At 36.8% G+C, this 13,688-nt stretch overlaps 1 protein-coding gene across 1 annotated transcript in view; it reads left to right on the top strand.

Moving 5' to 3' along the window:
* LOC133456580 (vitamin D3 receptor A) overlaps positions 1-13,688 on the top strand; it is a 38,719-nt gene that overhangs the window by 13,703 nt on the left and 11,328 nt on the right. The window contains exon 4 of the mRNA XM_061735077.1: positions 11,061-11,212. Coding sequence (XP_061591061.1) covers positions 11,061-11,212 — 152 coding nt within the window. The remainder of the gene's footprint in view (positions 1-11,060; positions 11,213-13,688) is intronic.

The raw sequence follows: 13,688 nt of genomic DNA, 5'->3' as shown, positions 1-13,688 counted from the left end.
GTCAAAAATGAAGAGAAAAAAGTCGAAAAAGTGGAGAAAAAAGTCGAAATGTTGAGAAAAGAGTTGAAATTTTGAGAAAAAAGTCAAAATTTTGTGAAAAAAGTCGAAATGTCAAGAAAAAAGTCAAAATGTCGAGAAGTAACTCCACTTCTCTGTCACTCCAAACGAAAGACTCTCGTTCATCTTGGAAGTAACTGGAAGTTACTCGTGTCATTTGTTGATGTTTTTTTCCAGGATTCTGATTGGCTAGCATGACTTTATCTTCTCGTTACACTGCCCCCTGTAGGTTTGGCTGCTCATAGCATCTTAACAGCTATTTATGCAGGTTCCTGGAAATGATGGTATTTTTCAAAACCTAGAGGGGGAAATATCAGTTTTTGAGGAATTTTGAGAAAAAAGTTGAAATTTGGAGAAAAAAGGCGAAATTTTGTGAAAAAAGATGAAATGTCGAGAAAAAAGTCAAAAATGAAGAGAAAAAAGTCGAAAATGAAGAGAAAAAAGTCGAAAATGTGGAGAAAAAAGTCGAAATGTTGAGAAAAGAGTTGAAATTTTGAGAAAAAAATCAAAATTTTCTAGTTTTCGAAATCTTTCGAAATTTTCTAGTTAAAATGTCTCATTTTTAGTCAAAAAATCTCATTACACTTAAAACAAGACTCATCACCAGAAAAATAACTTGTTATTTGACCATTTTCACCTGTTTCAAGTAAATTTTCACTTGAAATAAGTATAAAAATCTGCCAGTGGGACAAGATTTATCTTCTCATTACAAGCAAAAAAAAATGTTGTTCCTCTGGCAGAATAATTTTTCTACTTATTTGAAGTGAAAATCTACTTGAAACAGGTGAAAATTGTTGTTTTTTCCAGTGATGAGTTTGTTTTAAGTGTAATGAGATTTTTTTTGACTAAAGATGAGACGTTTTAACTAGAAATAAGACAAATATTCTTGTTAAGATTTTAGGTTTGGCTGCTCATAGCACCTTAACAGCTATTTATGCAGGTTCCTGTAAATGATGGTATTTTTCAAAACGTAGAGGGGGAAATATCCGTTTTTGAGGAATTTTGAGAAAAAAGTTGAAATTTTGAGAAAAAAGGCGAAATTTTGTGAAAAAAGATGAAATGTCGAGAAAAAAGTCAAAAATGAAGAGAAAAAAGTCGAAAATGTGGAGAAAAAAGTCAAAAATGAAGAGAAAAAAGTCTAAAATGTGGAGAAAAAAGTCGAAATGTTGACAAAAGAGTTGAAATTTTGAGAAAAAAGTCGAAATTTTGTTAAAAAAGTCGAAATGTCGAGAAAAAAGTCAAAATGTTGAGAAGTAACTTTACTTCTCTGTCACTCCAAACGAAAGACTCTCGTTCATCTTGGAAGTAACTGGAAGTTACTCGTGTCATTTGTTGATGTTTTTTTCCAGGATTCTGATTGGCTAGCATGACTTTATCTTCTCGTTACACTGCCCCCTGTAGGTTTGGCTGCTCATAGCACCTTAACAGATATTTATGCAGGTTCCTGTAAATGATGGTATTTTTCAAAACGTAGAGGGGGAAATATCAGTTTTTGAGGAATTTTGAGAAAAAAGTTGGAATTTTGAGAAAAAAGATGAAATGTGGAGAAAAAAGTCAAAAATGAAGAGAAAAAAGTCAAAAATGAAGAGAAAAAAGTCGAAAAAGTGGAGAAAAAAGTCGAAATGTTGAGAAAAGAGTTGAAATTTTGAGAAAAAAGTCAAAATTTTGTGAAAAAAGTCGAAATGTCAAGAAAAAAGTCAAAATGTCGAGAAGTAACTCCACTTCTCTGTCACTCCAAACGAAAGACTCTCGTTCATCTTGGAAGTAACTGGAAGTTACTCGTGTCATTTGTTGATGTTTTTTTCCAGGATTCTGATTGGCTAGCATGACTTTATCTTCTCGTTACACTGCCCCCTGTAGGTTTGGCTGCTCATAGCATCTTAACAGCTATTTATGCAGGTTCCTGGAAATGATGGTATTTTTCAAAACCTAGAGGGGGAAATATCAGTTTTTGAGGAATTTTGAGAAAAAAGTTGAAATTTGGAGAAAAAAGGCGAAATTTTGTGAAAAAAGATGAAATGTCGAGAAAAAAGTCAAAAATGAAGAGAAAAAAGTCGAAAATGAAGAGAAAAAAGTCGAAAATGTGGAGAAAAAAGTCGAAATGTTGAGAAAAGAGTTGAAATTTTGAGAAAAAAATCAAAATTTTCTAGTTTTCGAAATCTTTCGAAATTTTCTAGTTAAAATGTCTCATTTTTAGTCAAAAAATCTCATTACACTTAAAACAAGACTCATCACCAGAAAAATAACTTGTTATTTGACCATTTTCACCTGTTTCAAGTAAATTTTCACTTGAAATAAGTATAAAAATCTGCCAGTGGGACAAGATTTATCTTCTCATTACAAGCAAAAAAAAATGTTGTTCCTCTGGCAGAATAATTTTTCTACTTATTTGAAGTGAAAATCTACTTGAAACAGGTGAAAATTGTTGTTTTTTCCAGTGATGAGTTTGTTTTAAGTGTAATGAGATTTTTTTTGACTAAAGATGAGACGTTTTAACTAGAAATAAGACAAATATTCTTGTTAAGATTTTAGGTTTGGCTGCTCATAGCACCTTAACAGCTATTTATGCAGGTTCCTGTAAATGATGGTATTTTTCAAAACCTAGAGGGGGAAATATCAGTTTTTGAGAAATTTTGAGAAAAAAGTTGAAATTTTGAGAAAAAAGGCGAAATTTTGTGAAAAAAGATGAAATGTCGAGAAAAAAGTCAAAAATGAAGAGAAAAAAGTCGAAAATGTGGAGAAAAAAGTCAAAAATGAAGAGAAAAAAGTCGAAAATGTGGAGAGAAAAGTCGAAATGTTGAGAAAAGAGTTGAAATTTTGAGAAAAAAGTCGAAATTTTGTGAAAAAATTCGAAATGTCAAGAAAAAAGTCAAAATGTCGAGAGGTAACTTTACTTCTCTGTCACTCCAAACGAAAGACTCTCGTTCATCTTGGAAGTAACTGGAAGTTACTCGTGTCATTTGTTGATGTTTTTTTCCAGGATTCTGATTGGCTAGCATGACTTTATCTTCTCGTTACACTGCCCCCTGTAGGTTTGGCTGCTCATAGCACCTTAACAGCTATTTATGCAGGTTCCTGTAAATGATGGTATTTTTCAAAACGTAGAGGGGGAAATATCCGTTGTTGAGGAATTTTGAGAAATTTTGAGAAAAAAGTTGAAATTTTGAGAAAAAAGGCGAAATTTTGTGAAAAAAGATGAAATGTCGAGAAAAAAGTCAAAAATGAAGAGAAAAAAGTCGAAAATGGGGAGAAAAAAGTCAAAAATGAAGAGAAAAAAGTCAAAAATGTGGAGAAAAGAGTTGACATTTTGAGAAAAAAATCGAAATTTTGTGAAAAAAGTCGAAATGTCAAGAAAAAAGTCAAAATGTCGAGAAGTAACTCCACTTCTCTGTCACTCCAAACGAAAGACTCCCGTTCATCTTGGAAGTAACTGGAAGTTACTCGTGTCATTTGTTGATGGTTTTTTCCAGGATTCTGATTGGCTAGCATGACTTTATCTTCTCGTTACACTGCCCCCTGTAGGTTTGGCTGCTCATAGCACCTTAACAAATATTTATGCAGGTTCCTGTAAATGATGGTATTTTTCAAAACGTAGAGGGGGAAATATCTGTTTTTGTAAATACCCGGCTATGTGGAAACGTGGCCTTTAAGGCTGAATTATGCTTCTGCGTTAAATCAACGCAGAGCCCACGCCGTAGGGTACGCGGGGTACGCGGCAAAATGGAGTGACGGAGAAGTCCGAAGGATTCAGGACGGCGTCACAGCCACGGCGTTGGCTCTGCGTTGGTTTAACGCAGAACCTAAAATTAGGCTTAAGGCTTTATAGTTTTTATAGTTGCTGTTTTGGCTCAAAATTGGCCCAAATGTGTCGTGACTGACAGCATTTCCTCCTTTAACCCGGCCGGATATCCACCACTTCTTTATGTTTATTGGAGCCTTCAGAACGATCAAAGCTAACTTATACGTCACAGACCAAAGGCCTCGTTTGGTCCAATTCATGCAGGTTTGGAACATGCTCATCTGTCGGTGGTATAAACATTATTATTATTATTATTATTATAACTGAGCTTTAAATGCCAAAATGAGCCCAGATTAAGCCGAACCCCGGTCCCTGTCCGTCTGTTTCAATGGGTGGGATATCAAGCGAGGCCGAACTGAATTGTGGGTTCTGGAGGGAACATAGCTTCCACCAAATGCTGGGGAAGGTTTTCTGAATGCATCAGATCTAATGTGATTTAATTTTAAACCGGAGCAATGGGTCAGAGGGCGGGAGAAATGAATACGCTGCAAAAACTCTAAATTTTACCAGGAATATTTGTCTTATTTCTAGTTAAAATGTCTCATTTTTAGTCAAAAAATCTCATTACACTTAAAACAAGACTCATCACCAGAAAAATAACTTGTTATTTGACAATTTTCACCTGTTTCAAGTAAATTTTCACTTGAAATAAGTAGAAAAATCTGCCAGTGGGACAAGATTTATCTTCTCATTACAAGCAAAAAAAAATGTTGTTCCTCTGGCAGAATAATTTTTCTACTTATTAAGTGAAAATATACTTGAAACAGGTGAAAATTGTTGTTTTTTCCAGTGATGAGTCTTGTTTTTAAGTGTAATGAGATTTTTTTTGACTAAAGATGAGACGTTTTAACTAGAAATAAGACAAATATTCTTGTTAAGATTTTGAGTTTTTGCAGTGTACTAACTCATTTCAAGAGTGATTAAAGGTAGGGTAAGGGATTTCTGGATCATGAAGACATGACCCCATCAACCTGCCTCTATTGCATCATGTGTCAAGCGTGCACCCTTCCCTTCCCCCTAGGGCTGGGCGATATGGACCAAAAGTCATATCTCGATATTTTCTAGCTAAATGGCGATACTCGATATATATCTCGATATTTTTTCTGTGCCTTAATTGGGGTTTCCCCCAAAGCATTATAGCATAGCATCTCTGTTAGCTTCATTTTTTCTGAGGCAAACCCTTAAAAAAACAGTCAGTTTTAACACAAAGCCTCGTGCCAAATGTCACACAGGTTCCTTTATTAACAGAGGTCTGCACAATATCAACATGTATAAAACAAATGAAATAAAAATAAACTGCCTGCATATATAGAATAAAAATGCTTCTTGAATAAAATAAAACAAATATCCCTTTCCTGCATAACAATTAAATTAAAATACACTGTACAATTAATGCAATGTAGACAGTAACAGGCAGACTTTTCCACTGAGGTTCACAGTTGTGCAAATAACAAAACATTTGTGCAAATCTCAAATAAAACATTCAAGTCAATTTGTCACAGAATAAGCTATATCAAAATCATAAAAAAAAAATGTAAAAAAAAAAAAAAAAGTTTTTTTTTTTTTTTTTTTTTTTTTTTTAAATCGATATAAACGATATTGTCTGGTACCATATCGTTTTTGAAAATATATCGATATATATTAAAATCTCGATATATCGCCCAGCCCTACTTCCCCCACTGGATTTTTTCATATTTTTCTACAAGGAAAGGGATGAATGTGTGGAGCAGATTGTAAATTGTGCGGAGATGCACCAGGAACACCTTGGACAGGTCTGAGCGGGAAGCAGCAGGGATGTGTAAGGTCTCAGCGTGGTCCGGCACGACTCCCCGCTGCTCTCTGTTCTCCCCGGTTATTATTCATCAGCAAGTAAAACCCTGCTGGATCAAAGCACAGCAGCAAACAACATGAATGACTTCCCCTCGTACGCACAGAGCACATCCAATCACGGCCCACATGGATGCAGGACATTAATGGGCCAGATAAAAAAAAAAAAAAAACACAAACAAGCTCTTCCAAGAATACACCGGAACAGGCCGCAGCGTGGTAATTACACGCTGGGCTCAGAGGAAACTTTCATAAATGTATGAACACACGCAGAGTGTGCAATAGCTGAATGGAGCTGACGGGTTTTATCCAGGGGAAAAACTGTTGTTGACGTGCAGTAAACATGAGATGAGAATTTCTCTGCTACATTATTGTAGTGGAAAAAAATGATGCAGCAATCAGTCGAATTCAGTCTTGTTTTTGTCTGCATGAAGGAACAGCAGGGAAAAACCAGACAGATTCTAGTAGATTTTTGCTTTTAGAGCAGTGTAGGTGTGATTTCTCTGTCATGCAGTGACATTTATTCTTGGCGTTTTAGGTATTCAAATACATATACAGTAATTGGATTTGAACGTGATAATGTTTTGTCGACATTATGGGTTTTGGAGAAAATTTGCAAACTTAAATTTGGCAAGCTGTTTTACGTACATGTATATGTGCAGTACATACCAAAAACAAATATGTCTGGAGCCGCAAAAAATGAAAAGTGTTATATAAGCCTTAGAATGAAAGCAAATGGCGAAATGTTGAGAAAAAAGTCGAAATGTCGAGGAAATAGTCAAAATTTCGAGAAAAAAGTCGAATGTGTCGAGAAAAAAGTCGAAATGTCGAGAAAAAAGTTGAAATGTCAAGATTAAAAAGGAAAGGAAAAAGGAAAAAAAAAGGTCAAACATCTTTGAAAAAGCTCCAGGGAGCAACTAGGGCGGCGCTAAAGAGCCGCGGGTTGCCGAATCCTGGTTTAGCCAATCAGAATGCAGAACACAACGCACAATGCAAATCCGTGAAACAGCGAGACGTGAAAGGTGAGCCGCGTTATTGCGAGGGATCACTGTACTCTCTCTAATATGGGGTTGGTACCCGTTTGGAGGAAGGAAGGAAGGAAAGGAAGGAAGGAAGGAAGGAAGGAAGGAAGGAAGGAAGGAAGGAAAGGAAGGAAAGGAAGGAAGGATGAAAGGAAGGAAGGAAGGAAGGAAGGAAGGAAGGAAAGGAAGGAAGGAAGGAAGGAAGGAAGGAAGGAAGGAAGGAAGGAAGGAAGGAAGGAAGGAAGGAAGGAAGGAAGGAAGGAAGGAAGGAAGGAAACAAGGAAAGAAGGAAGGAAGGAAGGAAGGAAGGAAGGAAGGAAGAAAAGAGGAAGGGAAGAAGGAAGGAGAGAGCAGGAGGAAAGAAGGAAGGGGAAAAAAGAAGGAAAAAAGAAAGGAAGGAAGGAAGGAAGGAAGGAGTCAGAAAGAAATGCGCCTGAGAGAGAAAGAAAGAAAGAAAGAAAGAAAGAAAGAAAGAAAGAAAGAAAGAAAGAAAGAAAGAAAGAAAGAAAGAAAGAAAGAAAGAAAGAAAGAAAGAAAGAAAGAAAGAAAGAAAGAAAGAAAGAAAGAAAGGAAGGGAAGAAGGAAGGGGAAAAAAGAATGGAAGGAAGGAAGGAAGGAAGGAAGGAAGGAAGGAAGGAGTCAGAAAGAAATGAGCCTGAGAGAGAAAGAAAGAAAGAAAGAAAGAAAGAAAGAAAGAAAGAAAGAAAGAAAGAAAGAAAGAAAGAAAGAAAGAAAGAAAGAAAGAAAGAAAGAAAGAAAGAAAGAAAGGAAGGGAAGAAGGAAGGGGAAAAAAGAATGGAAGGAAGGAAGGAAGGAAGGAAGGAAGGAAGGAAGGAAGGAGTCAGAAAGAAATGAGCCTGAGAGAGAAAGAAAGAAAGAAAGAAAGAAAGAAAGAAAGAAAGAAAGAAAGAAAGAAAGAAAGAAAGAAAGAAAGAAAGAAAGAAAGAAAGAAAGAAGGATAAATTCCCGTTGATGAGGTTTTTGTGTAACAAACATGGCGGATCTGAGAGTGAGATAGATTTATATTTAAAAAGATGGAGTTGAATTGGTATTTTTTTTATCGTCATTTTTATCGTTATCGGGATAAATGCCAGAAATTATCGTGATACATTTTTTAGTCCATACCGCCCATCTCTAGGTGATTGGCCAAAAGACTTCTGTGTGTTACTTTCCACCAAAGATGTTGTTGTGAAGATACGTAGTTTTGATTAAAGTGGCAAATATTGGCCAAAAAAAGCAGCTTGTTTGCAGGTATATGCATATTGGAGAAATGTCCATGTGACAGCAGCAAAGATATCTATCAAAAATATAAATATATACACAATCATATAATTGTACTAGTGCATTGTGGGTAATTTTGTATTTAAAGTATCCGGCAGTGCATTTCAAGCTCGGAAATACAGATTTCCTTCATTTATTCATCCAGTTGAAAATGATCTTATTTAGATAAGCTCATTTCCTTCCCACATCTAGAGGTGCTTTGTTGCAACGTGACTGGGATTGTCGTCACAGACTAAGCTCAACAATATTTGAGCATTTCCAGGAGACGTGAGAAGAGAAAACAAACAGAGCAGCTCCTTAAATTCAGCAGGAACGACGACAAACGGTCTCCGTAAGCGTAAAAGACATAAAAGATTGTTGCTCCTTTTTAAATCTACATCTGCTTTTATCATTGTGTAAACACACACTCTCTCTCACACACACACACACACACACACTGCTGTGTTGCTGCATTACAAACGTACACTCATTGTACATGCTGTGATTGTCAGTCTCTCCTGCAGACGTGCACTCGTTTGTGAGTGTAGGTGGTTAAGTAGAACTTTCTGGAACATAAACAGCAGTTATCTGTTAAATGGATCTCATTGTGGGCTGGAACAATGTGATGTGTGTGACTGGCATGAGAACACTGTGATAATATTGAGCTATTTTATCTTCAGGAAGGGCTCAGTGAACCCACACACACACACACACACACACACACACACACACACACACACACACACACACACACACACACACACACACACACACACACACACACACACACTCAGTTTGTAATACTTAAATTTCTAAATGTTTTTGTAGTCTGTGTTTATTTTGCTTTACTCAGCTAAAAGTCCAAGTACGTCGACTTCAGCTCCAGCTATTTAAAGCTACGATGAATGACCCCGATACATTAAAATGTCCGCGGCGGTTCCGGATCAATGTTATTTTCTTATTTACCTTAACGTGAAGTGTTTTCAGCACTTGGAGAAATCCTTAATTTCATCCGGTGAAACAATATTTGTCGTTTTGGTCGCCCGCCAGCGCCTTCAAACTCACTTCTGACAGACTTTTTCCAGGGGAAGTTGAGGAATAAAAGTCCATGTTTATCAGGAGGACTGAAAAATTAGTGCGGAGGAATAAATAAATCAGTGCTGGGACCACCGAATATCATGTCATTTTTGAGTTTTTTGTTTGTTTCTGCCTTCTTCCTCCTGTTAAATGTTTGATATTTTTATATTTAATTCTGAAATATAAAAAAAAATATCCTAAAATTTGATTCATATGTCTAAAGATTGTTTTTTTTTTCTTTTATTTATTTATGTATTATTATTATTTTCATCATTACATTACAACTTTTGGTTATTTTTTTGTTTATCCCCAAAAAAGGAATGTTTTGTTGGACACGAGAATAACTGGCGTCATGTTTTTGCCTTTAAATATGTTTAAAGGTATGAAAACATTAAAGTGTTAGGTTATAATTGCATAAATTGTCTATATTTTATTACTTTATATACTGTCTTGGGGTTACTTTTGCAAAAAATGCTTAAAACCAAATGCTCAAAAATTAAAAACCAAAATAGACCGAAAATGGAACAAATAAAAACGGAATGTGGGAAAAAATAAAACCGATTTCATCCGTTTCTGTTTGCTGTCCTGGATCTGTTTGGTAATTCTGACCCACACGATGTTTCTGAAAGCAGTTCTATCAGCATTCTGGGAGCTGATTGGTCCTTACAGCATCATTAGCTGCAATACTTGCTGTTGAATCTCAATATAATACTAGTAGTAATATGTTGCAGAACTACAGTCATATAATTCATGCAACAGCTCAAAAAACAGTTTTAATAACACTAACCCAAATCAATATCGGAATCGAATCGAATCGGAATCGAATCGAATCGGATCGAATCAGATCTTGATAATCGTATTCTGAATCTTAAGAATCGGAATCGAATCGATTCTTGACATTTGAATGGATCCCCAGCCCTACTAGAAGGACGTTGTAAAAATGAATTCCAAAAGTAGAGAATATGATCCAAGACGTCTCCAGGTGAATGAAGCTGCTCACTTGAATGACGGCTGTCGATCATTCATTGATTAGTGGTGAATTTATGAGTCTAATCTAAGCCAGTTCCCCCTGAGAAGTATTATCATGATAGAGACGCTTTGCTAAGGATGTTTATACTGTCTCAGTATTTCTTTGGGGAATTTCCCCCCGATGACATAATTACAGTCGTCCCCAGTTTACGGCACAATGTTCCAGGCAGATTTACCAAAGGAAAGACAGAGAGACATGCAATGACTTCATGAAAGTAGAATAAACATGTGAATAACGGTCTATTTCAGGAACTAAAAACAATACAAAAATTAAAGCTGCAAGCAGCGATGCACGGGCCCTCGCGCGTGCAATTTTCACCAATAAAGGTCAAGGACTCAAAACTAAGTCTGATGACACCACCCACGACTCTTTATGTGAAACCATTCAAAAGTTATGCCAGAAAATAGGAACTATCAAATATGGACCAATCAGATGAAGGGTGGGTGCGCTTTTTGGCGTCTATCGTCGCCACGGTAACGCTTTTGACTGAGAAAAGTAATGTGCATCGTTGCAGGATCGAGAGGCACATTTTGATGTATAACATACCTGGGTGCACGTTACGGTTCGGGCCGCATTAACGGCCGAAGGAATAGCATAAAACGTGCCAAAATTACACGATTAATTCAAAATGGCCGACTTCCTGTTGGGTTTCGGCCATGGCGCCAAGAGACTTTTCTTTAAGTTGCGACATGATACAGGTGTGTACCGATTTCCGTGCATGTACGTCAAACCGTATTGTGGGGCTTGAGGCACAAAGTTTTCTAGGGGGCGCTGTTGAGCCATTAGGCCACGCCCATTAATGCAAACCTTTAAATATCACATTTTTCACCAGGTCTGGCTTGCCTGCAAAATTTGGTGACTTTTGGGGCACGTTTAGGGGGAAAAAAGGCCCTCATTTCGTCGGAAGAAGAAAAAAAAGAAAAAATAGGGCCTTCACTGTCAGTGCTCGGGCCTTAAAAAAGCGTTTCATTCTGCGTTTGTTCTCCAGAGACCTGACGGCGGAGGATCAGATCGCTCTGTTGAAGTCGAGTGCCATCGAGATCATCATGCTGCGTTCCAACCAGTCGTTCAGCCTGGAGGACATGTCCTGGAGCTGCGGGGGGCCCGACTTCAAATACTGCATCAACGACGTCACCAAAGGTGAGCGGAGCATCGCCGCCCAACAGGAACTTCCTGTCTGGTTTTTGTCTTTTCATCTTATTTCTTGTTATTTAGGAGTCGAGTCATGGCTTCATGTGACTTGCAGGTAGCAGACCTTCGTGTTCTTTGTCAAATTTCCCTGAAGGCTAAAACATCAGACACTTGGATGATAAAGTAAAACTTGCAAGAACAAAATTCAAGGACAAAATGAAGCTGCTGCACACTGCAAAATCTCAAAATCTTAACAAGAAAATTTGTCTCATTTTTAGTAAAAAAAAAAATTTAAATCTTAAATCAAGACTCATCACTGGAAAAAAAAACAACAATTTTCACCTGTTTCAAGTAGATTTTGACTTAAAATAAATAGAAAAATCTGCCAGTGGAACAAGATTTTTTCGCTTGTAATGAGAAGATAAATCTTGTTCCACTGGCAGATTTTCCTACTTATTTCAAGTGAAAATTTACTTGAAACAGGTGAAAATTGTCAAATAAGTTATTTTTCTGGTAATTACTCTTGTTTTAAGTGTAATGAGACATTTTAACTAGAAATAAGACAAATATTCCTGGTAAGATTTTGAGTTTTTGCAGTGCATCGTCAGGAAATATAGCCCCGGCTGTAAAGCTGAACGTTTCTGACAAAGTACGATTCTTATAACTTTTCACCTGAGTGTGGAGACGATGCACAGGCGTGGCCTCAGAGTTTGTATGAAATTAAATTCAAAATACTTCATTAATCCCTGAAGGGAAATTGATTTTCCGCTACAGCCCATCCAAGAGAGAACAAAACAGACAAACAATATAGGACATGGTGCAGCCACAGGTCAGCGCTGCCCTTTCACTGGACCAGGAAAGGATGACACAATGCAAAAACTCAAAATCTTACCAGGAATATTTGTCTTATTTCTAGTTAAAATGTCTAATTTTTTTTCAAAAAATCTCATTACACTTAAAGGAGCTTGAGGCCGGATTGTGGCAGGATTTATGAAAGAAATTCGTATACGTTTTAAGTTTTCTAGTAATAATGTCAGATGAAGCGTTCCAAACCCAAAAGAATGAGCCCTCTAGTGTATCTCTCCTTTGCCTTGAACAGGCTGTTGCTGCAAAATGTGCTGCAATTGTGACCGGAATTTCCCGCGCTGTCCTGTGGATGTGACGTCACATGACGCTGCATGCACGTTCTCCCCGTTCTCCCGTGCCGGCTTCACTGTTGGCTGCAGTACCCCCAACGGCCGTCGTGGTGAAGGGTGGCGCTAGAGAGTCTCATTTCTTAAAAGGAGCCTCATGCTCCTTTAAAACAAGAGTCATTACCAGAAAAATAACTTTGTTTTTGACAATTTTCACCTGTTTCAAGTACATTTTCACTTCACATTTCACAGTGGGACAAGATTTATCTTCTCATTACAAGCAAAAAAATCTTGTCCCACTGGCAGATTTTTCTACTTATTTTAAATGAAAATCTACTTGAAACAGGTGAAAATTGTTGTTTTTTTCCAGTGATGAGTCTTGGATTTGATTTGATTCTGAGTTTTTGCAGTGCACTAGGAAAAACGGGGGGGGGGGCTCACACCCCCAACATGCCAAATGTTGGGGAGGAAGCTGAAACACTGGCGGACATCCGGTACTTGTCTGTACCAACTTTTATTAACTTTAGATCATTGCAGCACAAGGTGCGGGTCAAAGAGCATCTTAGAGCCACGCCCACGCGTTTGATTGACAACCTAACTAAAGTTCCAATCAAATTTTTTTCTATCAGTAACGATGACTTTGATCAACATTGTGGGAACATGAAATACAAAATATCATGGAAAGTGTTTGAATGTCCTCACACTAGTTTATTTTATTTTACTTAGATTTTTATATTAGGCAAACTCGTATAATGCCACCACATTATCCTCGAGGTCCTGCAACAATAACAAGAACTGTTACCGAATACGGGTGCAATGATTAGTCGATGAAAATCCATAATAAAAATAGTTGCAGTTAAATATTAAAACTATTGTTGGCAAAAAAAAAATGTAGAGCGAGGCATCGCTCCTTCATTTCCTTCCTATTTGTTTATTTAAAAGGATCCCCATTACCTGATTCCAAAACTAAAGCTACAGTAGTCTTCCTGGGGTCCAGACAATAAAATACAAAATCAAACATACAATCTTAATTCATAAAGTATATAAAAAGAATAAAATTACTCCCATCTCTGCTGAAAATGTGTCACTTTTTTTCAACAGAGTGAGGCATCACTCTCCTTTCTATCTCTGCCAAGAGTTGTATGTGCAACACAATACGGCAGTAAAGTTAGTTAAAGATGTATTTTTGAACAAAGTGTCTTTGAAGTACGACGGAGTATTAGGGCCAAACTAAGACAAAAAAAAAATGGAAATTACGAAAATAAAGTCATAATAATATGAGAATAAAGTCGTAAAATTACCAGAATAAAGTCATAATGTTGTGGGAATAAAGTCGTAATATTTTGAGAATA

The sequence above is a fragment of the Cololabis saira genome, chromosome 12 (genome assembly GCF_033807715.1).
Source record: "Cololabis saira isolate AMF1-May2022 chromosome 12, fColSai1.1, whole genome shotgun sequence".
NCBI classification, from domain to species: Eukaryota; Metazoa; Chordata; class Actinopteri; order Beloniformes; family Belonidae; genus Cololabis; species Cololabis saira.
Note: the sequence above shows the minus strand (reverse complement) of the source record. Positions and strands in the feature narration are given on the sequence as shown.